The sequence below is a fragment of the Artemia sp. Qi Xiang Cuo genome, chromosome 7, assembly GCF_049724085.1.
Source record: "Artemia sp. Qi Xiang Cuo chromosome 7, ASM4972408v1, whole genome shotgun sequence".
NCBI classification, from domain to species: domain Eukaryota; kingdom Metazoa; phylum Arthropoda; class Branchiopoda; order Anostraca; family Artemiidae; genus Artemia; species Artemia sp. Qi Xiang Cuo.
This window is the reverse complement of record NC_142800.1, coordinates 54785693-54807599: the sequence shown is the minus strand read 5'-3', so window position 1 is coordinate 54807599 and position 21907 is coordinate 54785693. Positions and strand designations below refer to the sequence as shown.

Below are 21907 nucleotides of genomic sequence, written 5' to 3'. Positions count from 1 at the left end.
ATTCTGTTATGGCTAGGGTTATGGTGGTCATTAATCGTCAGCTTGCATTTTAGAGCATTATTTTCCCTTAGGTCTATATCAGACACAGAGAGATGAACTGCACCCAAAAGACATATGGCTGACTTCCAGTCAACCATATCATACTGTCTCAATTGCTCTAAGTCTAAGCTCTACGGAAACAACGGAGTAAGATTCCACAAAGTTTGTTTTTTCAAAAAATAAATCAGGAAAATCCCCTTCCCCGCCTCTCTTTACCCTCCTCCTCTCTCTCTTTTTCTCCCACTTTCGCTGCTTTTTTGTTGCTATTCGTTTTAAACTTATCTAAAAATTGTCTATGCATCACATTTTTCATTTTTCAGACTTTAATTTTCTATTGACTAATTCAAGCAGTTCTTCAATTGTATCCCATTCTCCCTGTTATTATCCCTCGTTATTACCCTTTTGCTTTCTGTTCTATTCGATTGGACTTTTCAAATAGTATTATTACTAATAATGTTTTTTTTTTTTCTGCATGGTACTTATTATTTGTAGTATATCTATATTCCTTCAAAAGGTCAGATTGTGACGTAACTATTTTATTATTGTAGAAACTTGTTTAATTTTTTATTTCTAGTTTGTAATATGAACGTACATATTCGCTGTCAGAAAAATGTGGCGAATAACTGTGGTATTGACACAAAACAACTTGCTGAGATACTCAAGGGAATGGGGTTAAAAAACGAACATCTCAACCCTCCTGCTAAACCCAAGAAGGTAAGTTGATTTTTTATAAAACCAAATTAATTGTGGGATATTTCAGCAACTTTTTCAGACGCTTCAGGTGTAGGCAGGAATTAAGGTTGGCCAATACTCTTGCTTCAAGTTATGATTTGAATCTTAACTTCGTCCAAGCCGTCTCCATTACTTTCAGTCATTGATCTGCAAATTGGCTCATCAATTCGATTTCTTCCTCTTGCAAGTACACAGGCTAAACCGGGTTTGATATGCTGGACATGAAGATTATGTTTTAGAGATACGTTTTTTAGATCCATTGATTGAGCGATGATTACAACCCTGGTGAGCATTGCTTGTGCTTTTGTGGTACTTCTGGATAGAATAGTAGTGCCATCTATATTGCTAAATCACTGAAGGACAACTTGGATCCCCAACGTGGATCTTGACATTATTCAGTTAATCACAAATTAAAAGGTAAGGGTAAGGGAACACAGAACACATATCTTACACACGCTCTATCAAGATCATTTTGGATAGGTCTCCGTTAGCATGGAAGTGCATTTATTATCGCAATATGCTTCTATTAATTTTATCACTTTATTATGTACTTTGCCTTTCGTCATAGATTTCAAAATGTCACATTTTAGGACTGATTCAAATGCCGTTATGAAGCCTATAAGCCCACTAATCGTGGACTGCACGTATTTTGTTTCGCTGCTGAAGGATTCATCTTAGCGTAAATAGTTGGTCAACCCATCTCTCTTTTGAATAAAAACCAGCTTGGTCGGATATGATTAGTTACTTTTTGAGTTTTAGTTGCTAAAATATTCCTTCAACTGTTTTGCTTCCGAAATAATAATAACCTCAAGAACATTGTAAAAGCTACTCTTCAAAACATCAAAGGTTAATACGTTTTGTGTCACGTTAAGTGTCAGATGTACTAATTACTTATCGAAGTTTCGTGAGAAAAAACTGTCATCGGTGAGACTCAAACCTACTGCCTCTTCAACACTAGAAAAGCACTCTCCCATTTATATATAATGGAATATCCTTTCAAACCTTAACTAAAAACCCCGCCAACACACTTCCTCATACCTCATAATAGGACATAATTTTACCACTCATGGTAATATAATATAAACTTGAAACGCCGTTTGCGACAAAGGAAGAACTACACGAATATATCAAGACCCATCACTTCAGCATAACTGAGCCTATAATCCAGGTTTGTACTTTACTTAAACCTTGGTTATATATCTTGTCCTGCATTGGCCAGTGTTCAAATGGGACAGATGCAGTCAGTTGCCCTTTCTAAACTTTGAATCTAAAATTAACCATTTTCAGTCTTAATGAAAACGCTATATACCGCAAGAATGGACTTAATTGACATACGCTCAATCCCAAAGATTGTGTTTAAAAAAAAAATACAAGTTCGAAAATTCGTATCGTGATGAGAAAGAGAAATTATTAGCGGGGATAAGCAGCTATTACATAAACTTGTAAGAACCTGCTTCCAAGCTACCCAGCTAAACTCTTGCAAATTGAACTATCAATTTTGGTTTTGTTGGATAAATAGTTATTACGAGGAGCAATAAAAATGACTGCAGTATCCCTTTAACATTTTATATATTTAGCAAAGATGAAAAAAAAACTCGAGATCGCAAAATAATTTAAAAGAATATATTTTTACCGTCATTTTTTTCTTTATTGAATATTGCATCCCTTGTTCCATCCGTTGTTTTCTATTTTATTTCTAAATAGGAATGTTCACTTGTTTACGTTCCTAGAAATCTATGTTTCCTTTAAAGGCATGTGTCGTTTATCCATTGATGACAGATTGCACTATTTCCAGCACGTAAGCCACTAAGTTCTAATTCTTCTACCGCTTTTTTAAAACACACCTGGCTAGAAATTCCAGTCAGGCGAATTTTTGAGCAATGCGGTTGCTAATTAAGGATTTAACTTGGTCTTTAGCTAATATTAACACAATTTGTGTAGTACGCTAGGCTATTATGTGTCAATGGTGGAGACAAATATAAAAGTAAAACGTTAAAGAAAATTTACACGAATGAAATAATAAATAACTAAAAAAATAAGGGTATATTAATGTGTATCAATGGTAAAGACAAATATAAAAGCAAAAACATTAAAAGAGAATGCACATATATAAACTTAGTTAAGACTAAATAATTAACAATGATAGAATAATTAATAAAAGAAGGAAAAATGGAACAAAAGTGAAACACATTAAGCATATAACATAGAGAACCGTTCTTTGAATTTCTTGCCAATAAAATACTACTTTTGTTCTTAGCTATATGTTGAATGCTGACCACGTGCTCAAATTCCTATCGGACCCATTATGAGCTGATAGCGGCCAGATTAGGATCTGACTAAGCTCTTTGGCAAATATTAGCGTAGTTAGCTCTGCGATTCACTAATCTACAGTCTAACAATGTGTTTTATTCATTCACAAAAAAGAGCAAAAGCAAAAAATTGTGAATTAGTATAACTTTGGAGTTGAATATAGTATCGAAATTTGAATCAGACGTCAACTATGATGTAGCTGGAAGGGGTTGTCTTCAAATGTAAAACTCAAAAAGTTGTGAGCTGAAGACAGTAAACACATCCTCTAGCCAGTGGGTTACCCTCACCCATTACCTTAGACTGAAATGCCTAGCCGGATCTTTGAACATATGTGTGCAACTAACAAAAAAAGAGTAAAGGAAAAAAATTTTTTTAAGTAGTATAAATTCGAAGTTGAATATAGTATCAAATTTGAAGTAGGCGACAACTATGGTGTTGCTGGAAGAAGTGGTGTTCAAATATAAAACTCACTATCCCTCTAGAAAATCATCTAACTTTAGTGTAAAGCTAGTTGTGGGCTGAAGATAGTAAACCCATCCCCTAGCCATTTAGTTACCCTCACCCCTTAACCTAGACTGAAATGCCTAGCCAGATGTTAGGACATGTGTGTGCATATTAAAAAACTGTTGAAAGTTGACTCTAATGCTTCATTTTGTATTTAATATTTCTTACTTTTAGAAAAAACAACGCCAGCATAAATTCTGCTGTCTGCAAATTTCTAGTTCACGAATCATTACTCCTCCTTCTGTTTTTTAGATATCAATTCACGATTCTCGTATGTCTCAAATGACAAGTACAACAAATATTTCCCTTAGTGGCTCTATTATTATTGAAACTGAGGAAGTAAATCAGCCTGGTATTGGCAATGACGAAGAAATTCATCTTCGTCTTGAAGCCCAAAAAGTGATGGAAGATCGTTTGAAAAACAAAATGAAAGATATACCGGTGAAAGAGAAGGGAGAGCCAAAGATGGAGCAGAGGAGACCAGAAGAGTCGCTTAGCATGGAGGATTTTAGCTTTATTAAAGTGCTTGGTAAAGGATCTTTTGGTCGGGTTCTTTTAGCCGAGAAAAAAGGAACAGATGAAGTTTATGCAGTTAAGGTAATTTTCCATATACTGAACCATTTATGAATTTAGTTAGTTATTTTCGTAATATAAATAATAAAATAATATTGAAAGCATTGAAGAGTATTTTACTCATAGAAAATATCTCACACTTAATAATCCGATCACAAAGCATTAAATTGTTACTTTATACTTGTGACAGCCTTTTTTTACTTAGATGTCTGGAGACGTCCCAAATATTAGCCCATCTAAAGATTTATTTTTGAACGTATTTTATTGTCCTTCTTCTAACTTGAAGGTTTGATGCTTCTGTTTACCTTCGGTTTCCTCTTACAATAAAACGTGTTCATGGAGATTGTAATCCTACAATAGTTTTCAGATTTGTAAACAAGAATTGAGTTAAACTTATTTAAAACCAAATATATGCAAGAATTAGGAGGTAAACCTATTTACCGAGTTAAACTTATGTACAACCAGTGGTGTCAGTTGAGGGGAGGTGAAATTGTCATCCCCTCTCTCCATAGATTTTGGTCCCCCCCCCCCCTCATATTTTGAACATACCTTCTTTTTTTGGTACATTCATTGAAAATGCATTTTTTTTTGGAATTTTTATTAAAAAAAAAATAGAGAAAAAACGAATAAAATAACCCTCTAAATTTCGTGGATAAACGACACTGTATACAACCAACACGTCTATAAAAAGACATTCCATTTTTTTTTTTTTTTTTTGAGCTTTTTTATTATAATGTTTGTGGAAAGAAAGGAAAATAGATTAAAGTATCTTTTAATCTAATCAGTGGCCTCAGTGATCGTTTTGGCTTATATTTTAAACCAATAATTTTCAGTGGTTAAACTCCAAAGCTCATTTTGTGCTTCTTTTCATCTTGCTATGGTATGTACCACCTACACGTAAAAACAAATAAGTTCAAACAATTTATTATGTGAATTAATCCTTAAGTTTGGGCAGTTAGAAAGTGAACAGATATGACTTTGGAGTATTTAAAAACTGATTACCATATTACTTTCATACATTTCATTTGACGCTATATATCACGATCTTGAACAACATAAAAAAATTGTGCCATAAGAAAGATAAAAAACTCTAATTAAATTAGTGAAAAGGCTCCAAAGATATAGCTCTTCTGTATTTGCTAGCACTTCTTTGTTTAATATTGCTCTATTGTCCGATTTATTGATAACAACGTTGTATGGTGTTTAGTTCTACTTAAACGAAAATACCAACTCGGCTAAAATTGAAGTTTCTGAATGGATGGGGCTTAGGTATCGGCAAATTACACTATTTTAATGCTTGTTAACTTTTTGTAGGTGCTCAAGAAGGATGTAATAATACAAGACGATGATGTTGAGTGCACTTTGACCGAAAAAAGAATACTCGCTCTTGCGGCCAAACACCCGTTTCTTACGGCACTTCATTCGTGTTTTCAAACTCCTGTAAGTATCTACTTCTTCTTAATCTGTGGCCTTTATTAGTTATAAATATCTCATCTTATGGCCTTTAAGTGCTCATACCACAGTCGCTTTTGTTTGTTGCGCACTTTTTGCGCAATAGACTAGTTAACATTACGTAAGTTATGCGACACAAAGGAAATTACAGCCTAAACCCAGTTTAATAGTTTAAGTCAGTACCGGTCTTGTCATTGATCATGTTTTTAAATTGTCTGAAGGATTTGATCCTATCTTTTGTAGGGGTAAGAACTTGAACAAAATTAGTTAATTGGTAAAATGTGTTTTTTCAGAAATGGTGAGTCACACTTAAAAAAAAAAAAAACAGGAAGATTGGAGAGTAGTTAATAACATTTTAACAAGTTATCTGAGCTATTCCACGCAAAGATGAAGAAAGAAAATTTAACTTTTTTTTTCATAGACTTTGCTGAAATATCATTGTGCTGCGAAACTACACTGCTACTTTCTTAGTTTTGGTTTTGTTGTATTGTTACCACCCATCACTTGCTTGGTAATAGCAAAAGATGAAAATGCAAAGTTTTTTTTCCCGTATTGGGGATCATGGAGCGAAGAAAAAAAAATCTGGAAATTTTACCGATTTTTCATCCTTTTTTCTTTTTATTTTAACAAAACAGTATAAGAATAAACAAAACAAAAATTTTTTTGCTCGGAAAGTTGAGCTTCTTAGCGACCCCATAACGTCTTACTCATATAGAAGTTGGAATAGTCTCGTCGAAATCCAAGATAAGATGTTCTGTGTCTCTTCTAGATTTCTAGAAAATAATCCTTGAAAGTGTAATCCACAAACCCAAACTTGGATTTTCATTAAATTTTTAGTAAAACCTTTGATTTTGATTAAATTTCTAGAAATTGCGTGTGTATGCAAAAGATTGGACTCAGAAGTACGGCTAAACAAGTATAGCTGTGACCTGACTACTGACGCGGGGGGGGGAGAGGATTTTGTCTGGTTTTCTGCCGTTTGTGCATCTGCCAGGAGGCATTTCAGATTAAGCAAACTTACGGGGAAGCAAAAGTTATTGCCTTAATTGTTGCTTTTGGAGTGTGTAGGCACAACATCTCGTCGAAATTCGAGATAAGATATTCTGCGTCTCTTCTATATTTCTAGAAAATAATCCTTGAAAGTGTAATCCACAAACCCAAACTTGGATTTTCATTCAATTTTTATTAAAACCTTTGATTCTGATTAAATTTCTAGAAATTGCGTGTGCTTGCAAAAGATTGGACTTAGAAGTAGACCTAAACAAGTATAGCTGTAATCTGACTAATGAGGGGGGGGGGGGGGGTTCTGTTTTTTTTTTCGTTTGCGCATCTGCTAGGAGGAGGCATTTTAGTATTAAGCAAACTTACGGGGAAGCAAAAGTTATTGTCTTAATTGTTGCTTTTGGAGTGTGTAGGCACAACCTGACTTTTCTGAGTTTGTGGGGAGTGGGTATTCTACATTCTTGTCTTCAGGACATCTAATAGAAGGGGTTATCCATCTCAAACAAACGTGGCTGAAAGTATCGGTTGTATCAATTGAAAGAAGTGATCGATTTTTGCGACGCCCATGTTGACCTTCGTGGAAGCTCCTAATTTCTTAAGCCCGTCTAACAGGAGGGAGCGTTGGATTCCGATCAAACGCGGTGAGAATTGAGAGCTAGGCTCATACTTATACGCTTTTGGGGTCTGTACCTAATATTTCCTCAGTTCAGATAGGGAATTATCACTAGGCTTTTAGTGGAATTCAGCCAAACCTGCTTAATAGTTATAGCTATGGATCCAAGGACTAAGCACAGCTCGAGGAAAACGAGGACACATTCTCCAGGACAGACCTCACCCTGAACAAAGCAGGTGCTATATGCGTGAACTGGAGGCCTAAGTGGGAAGTGATAAGTAGCCCACGAAGTGAGCTTTTGCTTGTAAGTTCAATGCTTGTAAGTTAAATATCGAACGCTACACAAAATATTACTATATAAAGGATGTGTAGGTTGTAAGGAGAAAAAAAAGAATTATTTTCTTAGGTAAAATTTTATTGCAGTGTGCCTTTAGGGTGCTAGGCTCCTTAGTTCATTGGTAGACAAAAAATAAAATTCGCTTACAGAATATTGTAAGGTTTGATCAGACTCATATTGTGTTAAAGACTGAGAGGGTCTCGCATGAGAATGCGTGCCGATACTATCAGTCCATTTTTTTGTAATTACAAATAATTCGCTTACCATTTAACTAATCGGGAAAATTCGCTTACCAGTGGGCTAAGCCTAAAAACCCGACGACCAAAGAGGACACTGAACCGATTCCCTTGCTGTTAACAGAAATGTTTTTTAAATTTTAAAAATGTAAAATTGTCAAATTGTAAAAATAAATAAATGAAACTAACTAGTAGAAGTAAGCAAATTTATATAACTGGTAAATGTCAGTAACTCCCAGCCAATCACTAATCCTCAGCTCTGGAAACAAATGCGTGATGTCATACACCGGGTGAAAAGTCCCTTGTCCCAGTGAAAAGACCTGGCGACCCGAATAACCTTCTGGTGTCAACCTATGATTCCCTTGCTGTTATTCATCCTTCCTGGTATTTAAAAGGTATACTCTAAACCAGTTGACCAAGTTATATATAAAAGGTGCCTGTAAATCGGCTAGGTTTGAAGTATTATTTACCTTATAGGATCGACTATTTTTCGTCATGGAGTACGTAAACGGTGGTGATTTGATGTTTCAAATTCAACGTGCCCGGAAGTTTGATGAAGCCAGAGCTCGTTTTTATGCAGCAGAAGTCACTTGCGCTCTTCAGTTTCTGCATAAATATGGTGTTATCTATCGGTAAGATTGTAATTTCAAATGGTCAGTGTATCAATCAATCAATATCTTTATTACCCAAAAAATCAAACCAGGGTTCAATATGGAGTAGATGAGAAGACAACAAAAAAGGAAAGGAGAAAGAAGAAGACATTCACAAAGAAAACTATACTTCCAAGAATAGATTCAATATTTCTAATAATATATAGCAGAAGGGAAGCTGTTTACCCTACCACACGTATTAAAATAGCGACCGCGACGCAGCTCAGCCACAGTTAGTGGCTCAGTAAACTCGTAGGCTGATACTAGTCTTTTGTTTCTAGCCCATAGGGGTATACACAAGGGATATTTCGTAGAATGAAAATATACGGATCTAATAGTCTTTTTATCAGTAGCTGTAAACATATTCTGAAATGGAGCCAGTGCGAGGACACGAGGCATCGCAAAAGCGTTGTAGACACGGGCGAGAATACGCCTGCTGTAGCAAGCTTTACAGCAAACTAGCACACCAAACGCTTTTCTAAGTTTCTCACTTAGCTTAGAGATAAGGAAAGCCCTAGTCGTAATTTGCTAAGGAGAGCAAATTAGCTATGAGTAGCTAATTTGGATGTAAATACATGAACAAGTTTTGAAAGCTAAAAACTTCATCCGCATATCCCCCCCCCCCCCCGACTTAAACATGTAAAAACTTAAATGTTTCGAATTGTAAATTCACCAGAATTTGCTTATGTTTATAAAGAGATGACTTTTGTAAACTTTCTTGTGGGGCTGAACAATGTGACCTTCTTCTGGAGTACATTTCATAATGTTTTAACAATCAAATTGTTTAGAATGTTGAATTACACAAAATGTGAGGAAGATTTTGAGCTGGGTGTGCTGAAGTATTTAAGAACCTCACTCATGCCCTGTTACTCCTAGAAAAATCTCAGTCATGTCCGGTTCCTCATCCTCGTAAAACCCTACTCGTGCCTACACAAATGGGCAAATGCAAATACCCGTGCCATTTAACCAAACACTTGGGAAAATATAGGCTTCACCCTTTCCCTGCAATTCCAAGGGACTTGTTGGTCATATGTCAAAATTTATGACACGGTATTCCACCTTTAGACCACAAGCGACCAAGTCTATTAGGCTTAGGTTTCACTTGTTTGCCGCCTGTAAGTGCAACCAAATTCAGTCCAGATTTTGCATACAAGTCCAGCGGACATTGTCCGTCACGCGACAACCCAAAATCAATCGAATCTTTCATCCCTTAATTCTATAACTTTCTACCTTAGTTCTGCCCTAGGTATGAACTATGGACGGATGACATATAAACTTATCTATCAACAAATGGAATGACATTATTTTTATACAATCCTAAAAAGGGCTTTTCCTATATTTGCCTCTCAATCACTCGAACTATCTGTCTTGGCTTTTTTTACAATTAGCCATGCCTTGATGTCTACTGCAATTGAAAATCAAGAATTTTGCAGTAGGCATCAAGACATGGCTAATTGTAGATTGATTTTTTGTCGCGTGACAGGCAGACCCATTTGCAAATGAGTCTGTTCATTTGCATATGGGCATTAATATTGAAATGTTTAACATTTCCTGATTATTGTGCTTGTTATTAAGCAGTTAACTTATCTCCGAGGGAGAAGGGATTACTGGTTAGGACTAGTTTTAATTATGATGGTAGGCGTAGTTTAGGTAAAAATCATATGTAATGGATCTTTTTCGTGGAAACTGAAATCTTAATGGATTAAAAGAATTGATGAACTATTAAATAAATGCAAAACATCTTTAACTGACACTTTATCCTATGATTTAGTGGTAAATAGTTTTGTTAACTTAATTATAAATATTTCTACTAAAATAATTATTAATTATTATAATAAAACTGCTAAAACAAATTCTTAATCATAAAACTGCTAAAATAAATTCAAAACAGATTTCTTTTGAATCTGTCAAGATTTAGATCCTATTATAATGGAAGGTTGACATGACCCCCATCGTCCTTGAGAAAAGGGTTGTAAGCTACGAAATTTAGTCCATTGTTGACATACAGTATTTGTTATTGGGAAATATATGGGAATTTTTGGGTTGTATTTTCTACGGGGAGGATTTTCCACAGGAGAAATTTCCGTAGGAAGGAAAGTCTCTGGGGGTATTTTCTGGGGAAATCTTACACGGGAGGGGGGAGCAAAGGAGATTTCCTAGTGTGGTTTAGAAAAATGGTCATAATTAAATTAAAAAAAGTTTTTGACCCGAAAGTAAGGAGCGACATTAAAAATTTGAAACGAGCAGAAATTATTCCGAATGTAAAGGGGGTTGTTCTGTCCTCAAACTTCGCTCTTTACGCTAAAGTTTTACTTTTTATCACAATTTTATAAGAAAGACTATCTAAACACAAAGCCCGTTGAAGTATTTCTAAAGAACTTTTGAGACTCTAGCGTAATGAGCGAGGTTGTCGGAAAACACAGACCCCCTCGTATACGATATAGTTTCTGTTCGTTTTAAGTTTTAATGTTGCTCCTTACTTTCAGTTGATTTTTTTTTTTTTTTATAAATAGTTAGGAATATGTCTGTTGACAGAAGATTTAATCGGATCTGTTTTTAATTTTTTTTTTATTTCAGTGATTTGAAGCTTGACAACATATTGCTGGATGCAGATGGCCACTGTAAGTTGGCTGATTTTGGAATGTGCAAAGAAAACATAATGGGTGGTAGTACCACTTCAACTTTTTGTGGAACACCTGACTATATAGCTCCAGAAGTGAGTGTTTTTTTTTAATATTAATTCATTATTTTAAGGTATTTTTTACCTTAAAATATTATTTGGCAGATTATTATTATTTATTTATAAATTATTTGACAGATTTTTTCGTAGTACCATCATACAAATAAAATATTCAAAATGTAAACTTTTTTTTACTTGTTTCGTTTTTTTAATAAAAGAATTCTTTTGAAATGAAATAGACTAAAGAATCAAAGTACACGTAATTGCAAGCCAAATTTGCAATTACCCAAGCAAGAATTGAGACCATCTAAGATAATTTGTGATTGCTAAGGAAATGTTTAAGAATGTTACAAGTTGCTTTATTTTAGTATCGAACTTATTTGTATTGAATTTTATTTTGAATAGCTAATCTCTTACAAAACAAGCAAAGAAGCAAAGTGAGGACCAAATTAAGAAACAATGATAAAAGAACATTCAGTTAGAAATTTGATTGAAAATAAATCCTATATATTTCCTTTGATACAGCCAATCTCGTGCAAGATTTTGATTTACTTGACCTCTTTCAAGCCTATTTTTCTTTTGATGAAACATAACTTTCTATGAATCCATTCGTCGTAATTGGAGCTTACAATTACCCCCTTATTTCTATCAAGTGAGACATGGATGTGCAGCCATTTCAATATTTTCCCTGTCTTATTATAGGAAGCAAGGTATGAGCAAGGATTGCTGGAGAGGTTATGTTCGAAGCAATTCTTGCACATACCTGACAACAAAGAAAAGAAGTATCATCAACGAATAATAATAATAATAGTGATTTTTAGGGTTTTTAGGTAAATTTTGACTAAATCATATTATTGACTTACGAATAAAGTGAATATACCACTCGATGCCTTTTTTTATGCTCTTTCCAAATATAATAATCGTTTTTGTCGGAAATGAATTTGACCCCCACTCCTATATACCAATTTAGGGTATATATTTGCACATTCGGGGGGGGGGGAATTTTATTTCTGATGTAAATGGGAGGTAAGTTTGAACTGTACCCCCACCCCCCTAATGTGTAAATATATACCCTAAATTGGTATATAGGGGTCGGGGTCAAATTCATTTCCGACAAAAATGATTATTATATTTGAAAAGAGCATAAAAAAAGGCATCGAGTGGTATATTCACTTTATTCGTAAGTCAATAATATGATTTGGTAAAAATTTACCGGTTTTTAAGCCTCAGTATTACCATTGAGTTTTTGGCTCGGGTTAGAAACTTCAATGGATATATCATTCCTATATACTGTAAGAAATTGTGATTTTAGAGGAGATGAAAAAACAGAAGTCTTCATCTAGATCAATAAGGTGTGCATAGCGTAGTTGCCTATCTCTTACTACTCTGCCCTCGGACCCTGTTTGTTTACCTTTTTTCTGGGTGGTAGTTTTTAAACCTTCTTATGCTTATTATATTAGTTGTTTAAAACCAAATTCAATCTTTTTCGCGTATTTCTATGAACACGGTGTTTATTTGCAGATCTTACAAGAACTTGACTATGGTGCAACTGTTGACTGGTGGGCTCTTGGTGTCCTTATGTATGAAATGATGGCTGGACAAGCACCATTTGAAGCTGATAATGAAGATGACCTTTTTGAGTCAATTTTACACGATGATGTACTCTATCCTGTTTGGTTGAGTAAAGAAGCTGTCTCTATTCTTAAAGGGGTAAGTAGTGGCGCAATCGGATTCTTATTCTCAGTAGCTTTTCAGTAACTTATTTTCAGTAACTTGTTTTTCAGTAACTTATTTTCAGTAACTTTGTTTTTCAGTAACTTATTTTCAGTAACTTATTTTCAGTAACTTATTTTCAGTAACTTGTTTTTCAGTAACTTTTTTTCAGTAACTTGTTTTTCAGTAACTTATTTTCAGTAGCTTATTTTTCAGTAACTTATTTTCAGTAACTTTTTCAGTAACTTATTTTCAGTAACTTATTTTTCAGTAACTTATTTTCAGTAACTTATTTTCAGTAACTTATTTCAGTAACATGTTTTTCAGTAACTTATTTTCAATAACTTGTTTTGAAATATATAAATCTGCTATCATTTGACACGTATTCAAATAGAAATTCCGTGTTTTTTAAGTTATAATCCAGACTTATAAAAAGGGCGTGTAATTTTTAGAACTGTGTGTATTCTATCGCATGTTATGAATTCAATTATCCAGGCAAAAAATTTCGCTGAGATCATATGTTAGGTTTCAGTAACTAATAATTAGTGCACAGTTATTATAAATTCAAAATATCCCCCCCCCCCAGAAAAGATATAATTAGGAAATTTTCCACCATAAAATGTACCTGTATTAATTATTTCTTTTCAATTGGGGTCCCCAATTGACTAAAATGGAAAAACTTATTTTGGATGGCGAAAACAAACTTTAAATGCTCTTAGATCGAATGTTGGAAGGGAAATGCGTATATTCAAATATAGATGTTTATTCCTTTTTAACTGAGATTGAACCCTTCGTTACGATCCTTTTTGTTTTTTAGTGGGGAGGGGGGAGGGGGAGTGATGAAAATAACTATTACTTCAAGTGTTTTCAAGTTTCTTCAAGTGTTTTGAAGTTTTAGACTGGCTATCGAAATTTAATGAATATGTCAGTGACTGTCAGAACAAAGGGGAAGCTGTTCCAACAACAATCATTGACCTATTGAACTATCCTAATTGTGCTTTTAATTATTAAATATTAATCTGAATAGATTGAATTAGATTTCTATCCGTTTGAAGAAATTTGTTATCCCTACATATTTATTTTATTTGCAGAAATAAATCCAAATATTATGATTTTGTCAGTGCTGCTTGTATATTTTTTCTTTGCTTTCATATTTCATTTTACTAATGACACTTTGCTACGATTTTTAGTTCTTCTTTTGCTGTTTTTCTGAGCCTTTTTTCTACTCTGATATTTCAGTTTTCCTGCTGATGCTTTGTTGCAATTTCTTGTTCATTTATTTACTCTTTTTCTGAGCATTTTTTTCTGCTTGTATATTTCAACTTCCTGCTTACGCTTTGTCATAGTTTCTTGTTCATTTTTTTCTTTTTCTGAGGATTGTTTTGTTGCTCTCACATTTAAATTTTCCTGCTGATGCTTTGTTACCATTTCAATTTAATTTTTTGCTCTTTTTATGAGCTTTTTTTACTCTTTTTCCAAGCTTTTTCTGCTCTTGTACTGAATTTTCCTGCTAACGCTTTGTCATAGTTTCTTGTTCATTTTTTTCTCTTTTTTTTTGAGAATTGTTATTTTTTGTTCTTGTATCTCAATATTTCTCCTGATGCTTTTCTATAGTTTCTTCCTTGTTCTGTAGTTCATGACGAAGAATCCTGCAAAACGATTGGGGTGTGTTCAAGCCCACGGTGGAGAAGCTGCCATTCGAAACCATGCCTTTTTCAGAGATATTGACTGGGAAGCCTTAGAAGCTCGAAAGGTTAAGCCACCCTTCAAACCAAGAATCGTAAGAAACTCATTATATAGTTTCTTTTTTTGCTTTTTAAAGTACTTATTAATCCAGTTATAATGAAAAGAGAATCTGCATATTCTCCCCTTCAAATTGTAAAATAACTGTAGCTTTGAAAAAAAAACAATTTATCTACATATTTGGCAGTTGTCTGTTACTAATCTGATTTCTGTGTAATGCAAGGGGGAGTTTAAGCCTTCAAGCAGTTTACACAGTCATTCAGTTTCTGATAAACTGAGGGAGTATAAGTTTTTGTATGCCTTAAGGCAAGCGAGTAATGCCCAGTTTCTTGTCATTATAAGGTGACAAATGTATTTATTTTGAATTTGGTAACTGTACCCTGATTTTTCCTACGGCTGGGTTATCAAATTTTAACCTTCAGGAAGTTTTTTTCTTGGGGGGAGGAGGGGTAAGGGAATTCGAAATTATTTATATTGGGCAAGAGGACTAGCTGTTTCCCTCCAGTCCTCCCAAAAAAGTATGCGCTTAGTTTTTTTCTTTTTATGGCTGTGGTCCAACAAGCTCTTTAGCAAGTAGATAAATAAAATATTCATCAATAAAATGCAAGAGATGTGAATATTTTCTCATCGAAGTTTTAAAAGAGTATTGGTTTGTCTTGCAGACAACTCAGTAATTCAAACCAACAAAACCTGAAGAGCGTCTGTTACTTTGTTTCTACGAATACTTTACGAGCTGTTGTGAATGTTGAGCTACATTAGGTATTTGAGGGGTAACACTTTCCACGAAAATGGTTAAAAACTGAAATCCCTACTGTTGTGACTTTGGTCACTACATTCTTCTCCTTGCCAAAACAGTTTTTAAAAAAATATGAGACTAACAACACAGAATACCGGGAGACTCTCGCTTTCAAAAACACTGCGCTTTGACAATGACATGATACCACGATTCCTTTATACAGCATATTATTCGTCATTTAGCTCAATTGTTATGTTGTTTGGTATTTCTTTTATCTAACTGTGTGGGCCATGGTGTAGCCCTTGCTAATTCTTTTACTTTCTTACTTGTCTTTTCTTACTTACTTTTGTCTTTCTTTTACTTTCATACAATAATTACATGCCTGTGTTAGCTTTGAACTATTAAAATGGATAAAGACGGTATGCTAGGCGCGTTGTTGTGACATATTTATTGCTCGTTGTCTGTTAATTTATTTTAAGGTAGGATTTGACGTATTTTCAGCATTTTTCAGATTTTAATTCAAATGCATCTTAATGGCCAGTAAAACTGAAGTACTAAATTTTTGTTCTAAAATTCTTTTTTTTATTAAGAAAAAAAAATATATTCCTATCAAGGTTATGTTTCTAAATGCACAAGGTATGCTCGCAAAGATCACGGTAATTAGTGCTTTGACATAGTTAAAAATGGTGTACAGTAAATGTTTTTCAAAAAAAAATTTTTTACAAAAATACCTATTGCAAAAAAATATTTTTATTCCTCAAAAGTTGTGTTTCTGAATGCACAGTGTAATTTGAAATATATTGAATAAAAATCAAAGAGAACTCTCAGTGATCGATAAATCAAATCAAGCAAGGGTTATGTGTATGCCTTTACGCGTGTAGGACACGCCACGCTTCTTTACAAAAATTTGAAATGGCTCTTTTCGGAACATTCTTATCAAATCGACTTGTTGCATGCGCTTATTCAATCCAAAAAAACCGTTGTAAAAAGAATTATATTATCTAAAAAATTACTTGGCTTGACAATAAAATAGCTTTACTATGCAAACAACTGGTACCATTTTAAATTAGTTGTACTTGTAATGCCAAGTATTCCTAAAAATGTCCCCTATCTTTTACTTCTCAATTGAAGCCTCGAAGCAACTGGCGTCTTTTAAATCCATTCTAAAATCAAATAAAACAAGTCTATAAAACTAACAACTGAGAAAATTATGTGTGAAGCTATTGCTGGCATGGGTTTAGAAGTGCCAATTATCTGATGGGGAAAAGATCTTTGGTTTTTTTTTTATGTTTTCTTTTTATGTTTTGAAGAATATTCTTAAGCATACCTTTCTATGGACTTTATCTTTGAACTATGGAAGTTGTTTATTGTGAAATTAAGTTATTTTTGGTATTGAAAATATAAAACAAAACACAAAAAAGGGTTTATTTGATTTGGCATTTTAGAAGCTCATCTATTACTGTTCAAAGCCATTCCTATTTGTTTTCATTCTGGAATATTAAGGGGAATGGAAACTTCTGGGGAGGTTGTAAAGAGGGAGTGTTTAAATAGACTGGGATGGAGGAGGAGTGAGCGTAGCTATGTTGGCCTCAAGGGGCTTGGTGCTGCAGTCGGTTGTTAGTAATAATAGTACTAATTCTGGAAGCAAATAGTCTCACCAATGACATAATGTTTTGTTATAGCTTTTACCAAAGAGATTATGTTCCACGTTTATTTTTTTTCTGTATTGACTGTTGCATGATTTTATTGCGAATTCGAAAACAATAAACCCCTTTTCTAAGTTAAGGAAAATTCATAGCTTAAATTCTAATGAACATTAACATTTTTCTTTTCCAGAAGAAAACATGCCAATTGTTAATTTTGAGGCAGTTTGTCTATTTTTTTTTTTTTTTTTCAATGTAATTCATAAAACAGATGCCTTTTGCTCCATACGTTTCGCCTTTAGTATTATTAATCAAAAAAACTTTTCGCACAAAATAAGTTTTTCAAACAAAAATGTAAAAGCTCCATTAAACCAAAATGAAGAAAAATAGAATCAAATAATCTGCCAAGCATACAACTACCACAAATCAGCATCAACAAATAAATGAAACCCAAACAAACAGAAATTAAAATAAGTCAAACTTAAAACGAGCAAAAATTAATCTGAGTAGGGTTCTAAACTCATATGCTTTCTAAAAGCCAGAATATAATTTGTACTTTACTGAAAAAAATTCAAATGAATTTACTGAAAAAAATGTGCATCGTTAGTTTAATATACACATGCTGATATTTATTCCTTAACATCTTAATTATTGTTGATTTCTCAAAGTTATAAAAGTGAAAACATTTAAAAGAATTTTTTTCTACGTTGAACAAAATGGGTATATCAAAAGTTTGGTTGGATGTGTTTGGGGAAATTGTGGGCGTGAGACCCCTCTCACGCCCACAATTTCCCCAATCACTTTCGACTATTAAAAAGGGCACTAGCCCTTTCAATTTCCAATCGAATGAGCCATTTTGAAGTTTCTACGGAAACTCTTTCTCTAAAAACCTTATATGCCCCCAGGGCATAACTTACAACCCTTGCCCTGAGGGGTTTGAAAGTCTGTCATCCTCATAGACATAATTTCCCGAACTTTCAACTACGTTGAAGAAAATGCCTATCTTAAAATTTTAATTGGATGTGTTTGGGGAAATGGTGGGCGTGAGAGGGGGGTTAGCTGCTCTCCAATCACTTTCGACTATCAAATGAGCTTTTCTTGAAGTTCCTACGACAACGCTTTCTATAAAAGCTTATCTGCCCCTAGGGCATAACTTACAACCCTTGCCCAGAGGGCTCTGAGGGGACTATCATCCTCAAAGACCTAATTTCCAGAATTTTTAATTACGCTGAACAAATTGGGTATCTCAAAATTTTGATTTCATGTGTTTGGGGAAATGGTGGGCGTGAGAGGGGGGTTTGTTGCCCTCCACTTACTTTTAACTATTAAAATGGGCTCTTGTCCTTTCAATTTCCAATCGAGTGAGCCCTTTTTGAAGTTTTAACGACAACGCTTTCTATAAAAAACCTTATATCCCCCAGGGCATAAGTTACAACCCTTGCCCTGAGGGTTGTAGGGGGATTGTCAACCTCAAAGACATAATTTCCGGACCTTTTAACTACGTTGAAAAAATTTGCTATCTCATAATTTTGACTGGATGTGTTAGAGAAAATCGTAGGCATGGGAGGGGGGCTAGTTGCCCTCCAATAACTTTCAACTATTAAAAAGGCCACTAGCCGTTTGAATTTCCAATCGAATGAGCCCTTTTTGAATTTTCTACGAAAATACTTTCTATAAAAATCTAATATGCCCCCAGGGCATAACTTAGACCCTTGCCCTGAGGGGTTTTGGGGGTTTGTAATTCTAGAGTTAGTGTAATTCACATAATTTCCAGAATTTTCAACTACGTCTAAACAAAATGCCTATTTAAAAAAATTGGATTGGATGTGTTTGGGGAAAGGCGGGCGTCAGAGAGGGGTTAGTTGCTCTCCTATCACTTCCGACTATTAAAAAGGGCACTAGCCCTTTCAATTTCCAATCAAATGAGCTTTTTTGAAGTTTCTACGACACCACTTTCTATAAAAACATTATATGCCCCCAGTGCATAACTTAAAACCCTTGCCCCGAGGCTCTGGGGGGGGGGTTATCATACTCAAAGACCTAATTTCCAGAACTTTACCTACGTTGAACAAAATGAATATCTCAAAATTTTGATTGCATGTGTTTGGGGAAATGGTGGGCGTGGGAGGGTGGTTAGTGGCCCTCCAATCACTTTCGACTATTAAAAAGGGCACTAGCCCTTTGAATTTTCAATCGAATGAGCCCCTTTTGAAGTTTCTACGACAACGCTTTCTATAAAAACCTTATATGCCCCCAGGGCATAACTTACAACCCTTGCCCTTAGTCTTCTCCTCAAAAAAAATATTTCCAGATCTTTCAACTACGCTGAACAAAATGTCTATCTCAAAATTTTGATTGAATGTGTTTGGGGAAATGGTGGTTGTGAGAGAAGAGTTAGTTGCCCTCCAATTACTTTCGACTAATAAAAAGGCCCTTTAAATTTTCAATGGAATGAGCCCTTTTTGAAGTTTCTACGACTACGCTTTCTATAAAAAACTTACATGCCCCCAGGGCATAACTTACAACCCTTTCCCTGAGGGCTGTGGAGGGAGTGTCCTCCTCAAAAACATAATTTCTCTCTGGAAATCACCTACGCAGAACAAAATGGATATCTCAAAATTTTGATTGGATTTGTTTGGAGAACTGGTTGGCGTGGAAGGGGTGTTAGTTTCCTTCCAATCACTTTCGACTATTAAAAAAGGCATTAGCTATTCCAATTTCCAATCGAATGAACCCTTTTCGAAGTTTCTTCGACAACTTCGATACGAAGTGCCCAGGTCTAGAAAAAAACAAAACAAAAAAAAACAATACATTGTGCCAACATCGTTCTTTACTTAGACATGCTATAGCGGTGTCTATGATAAACCGAAAGCGAAAACTGTTTTCCCGAACATTCAGTGGATTCAAAACCGATAACCCCTCAAATAGAGCTATATTTTTCAAAAGAATTTGAGAGAAAATGTTATAGCCTCAATGATTGGAGGAATTGTGCGAAATAGCCCTCAAATTACTTATCGTAAAATAGGCCTCAACTGACTCAAATAAAATAAACTCTTAAACACCATTATTTTCATCAAATTGTTTGGAGAGGCCATGCTACAGCCTTATTGATAGAAGAATTTCTATCCAGCTTTAGTCCTGAATAGAGTCTGCCAAAAGAGAAATAATGTGGACATCTTCATTACAATTGTATAGAGCGCAGGTTTGTTCCTAGTTTTTTTATAAAAAAAAACAAAAAAAAAAAAACTTCTGTTTTTGTATTAAAGTAGATGCAATTTGGATATCGCGACAAAAATTCGTGTTGTGGAATTCATACAGCTACAAAAAGAACTAATAAAAGTATTATAGGTTACGCTATAGTCTTGCTTAAATCATTACTCTCTGTTACTATTGTAATTCCAACGAGTTATACAGCAATTTCTTTTTCAGAAAAATAAAAAAGATACCGTCAATTTTGACTCTGAATTTACTAAAGAAGACCCAGTTTTAACTCCGATCAATCCAGACGTTGTTCGAGCTATTAATCAGGAGGAATTTAGAGGTTTCTCATTTGTTAATCCTGACTATCATCTAAATCGTGTTGTACTTTAGATAATTTACCTTACATTAGAGGTTTCTTTTAATAATTCACACACACACATATATATATACATATATATATATATATATATATATATATATATATATATATATATATATATATATATATATATATATATATATATATATATATATGTTGTGTTAAATTCTTGTGTCTCATACTAGTCCATGTATGTATAAAAAGTTCAGTTTTGAGTTTCGTTGCTAGTATCAATGTTACTTCTGTATTTAGTCTTTGCTTAATCTGTTTTTTCTTTCATTTTTAAAACTTAATGTAGAGCTAATAATTTGTTTGAACATTGTGTATGCCTCGTTTACTTAGTATTGTTATTGTAATTATTCATGCAGGAAAACATGCTTTTTAATTGAATTTACTTATTCAAAAGAAATTTCTGTCACGTTAGGTTTGGAATCTCTGAAATTTCTCTTGTAGATATAACGTTGAAGCCAAAATTGGGGGTCGCAAGTTGTTTTTAAACTTTTTTTATGATGATGATTGTGATTCAACATGTTTGCCCAAAGAGTTTGAGGTGCATTGTTGTCATTGAAAGAGTTATTGTCTCTTTTTTAAAAGAATGTATTTGGAATTATTTTATTATTTCAAGTTCCAGTTGCTAAGCCTACAAATATTAGAACAATCCTAAAGCTGTAGAGCTAGGCATTCTCTTTTTCGGTTTGTTCCAAGCCTAAAATTTATTTATATGCAGACCTGCCTGAATACTCTAATCGGGTTGTATTTCCTTTTTGTGTTCTTTTCCTTTTATAGACAAATTAAGAGCCCTCGAGTTGTATAGAGAAAATAAATTTTAGGGAACCGTGTGCCCACATGACAACAATAACTTATGGGATAAGTTATATGCACTGGGAATGCCTTAATTAAGCATTTACAATAGGGCTAGAGAGCCAATTTTTAAATGGCAATTCTCTGCAATACTATATACTATCTAATTTTATAAACTCTTGGTAAAATTAAGTAGAGATTTATTTTAGATTCCCGGAATATTTTACTTTTTCCAGGTTTAATCCTGCCAATGTCCTAGAAAGAGTATATTATTAAAAAAGAGTCGCTTAGCATTAAATTAAAGAAGAAAAGGGCCAAGAGGACTTGCCTCTGACTAAATTCCAAGAAAGTGTAATTCGTTTGAGCTGAAATTTTTAAACCGAGCTCGTGACCCCAAGGTTTTTAAACTGGCGTTAATAAGGTGAGTCTGGGAACCTAACTAGGAATTACATCAGGAGTTGGACTGGGAAGGGGCTATTGAAGTCCCAGCCTGGCATGCCCTAATACAAAGAACAGGTTTGAACTTCTGTAAGTTCCAGAGTTGTGACTTGGTCTGCAATACG

The 21907-nt window shown here is 34.2% G+C and overlaps 1 protein-coding gene across 1 annotated transcript in view; it reads left to right on the top strand.

Annotated features, from left to right (window-relative positions):
- LOC148950449 (calcium-independent protein kinase C-like) overlaps nucleotides 1–20617 on the top strand; it is a 54559-nt gene extending 33942 nt beyond the window's left edge. The window contains exons 6-13 of the mRNA XM_089092405.1: nucleotides 614–753; nucleotides 3838–4182; nucleotides 5473–5598; nucleotides 8276–8430; nucleotides 11026–11164; nucleotides 12650–12838; nucleotides 14475–14621; nucleotides 20393–20617. Coding sequence (XP_088948531.1) covers nucleotides 614–753; nucleotides 3838–4182; nucleotides 5473–5598; nucleotides 8276–8430; nucleotides 11026–11164; nucleotides 12650–12838; nucleotides 14475–14621; nucleotides 20393–20554 — 1403 coding nt within the window. The 3' untranslated portion in view covers nucleotides 20555–20617. The remainder of the gene's footprint in view (nucleotides 1–613; nucleotides 754–3837; nucleotides 4183–5472; nucleotides 5599–8275; nucleotides 8431–11025; nucleotides 11165–12649; nucleotides 12839–14474; nucleotides 14622–20392) is intronic.
- Nucleotides 20618–21907: the final 1290 nt, after the last annotated feature.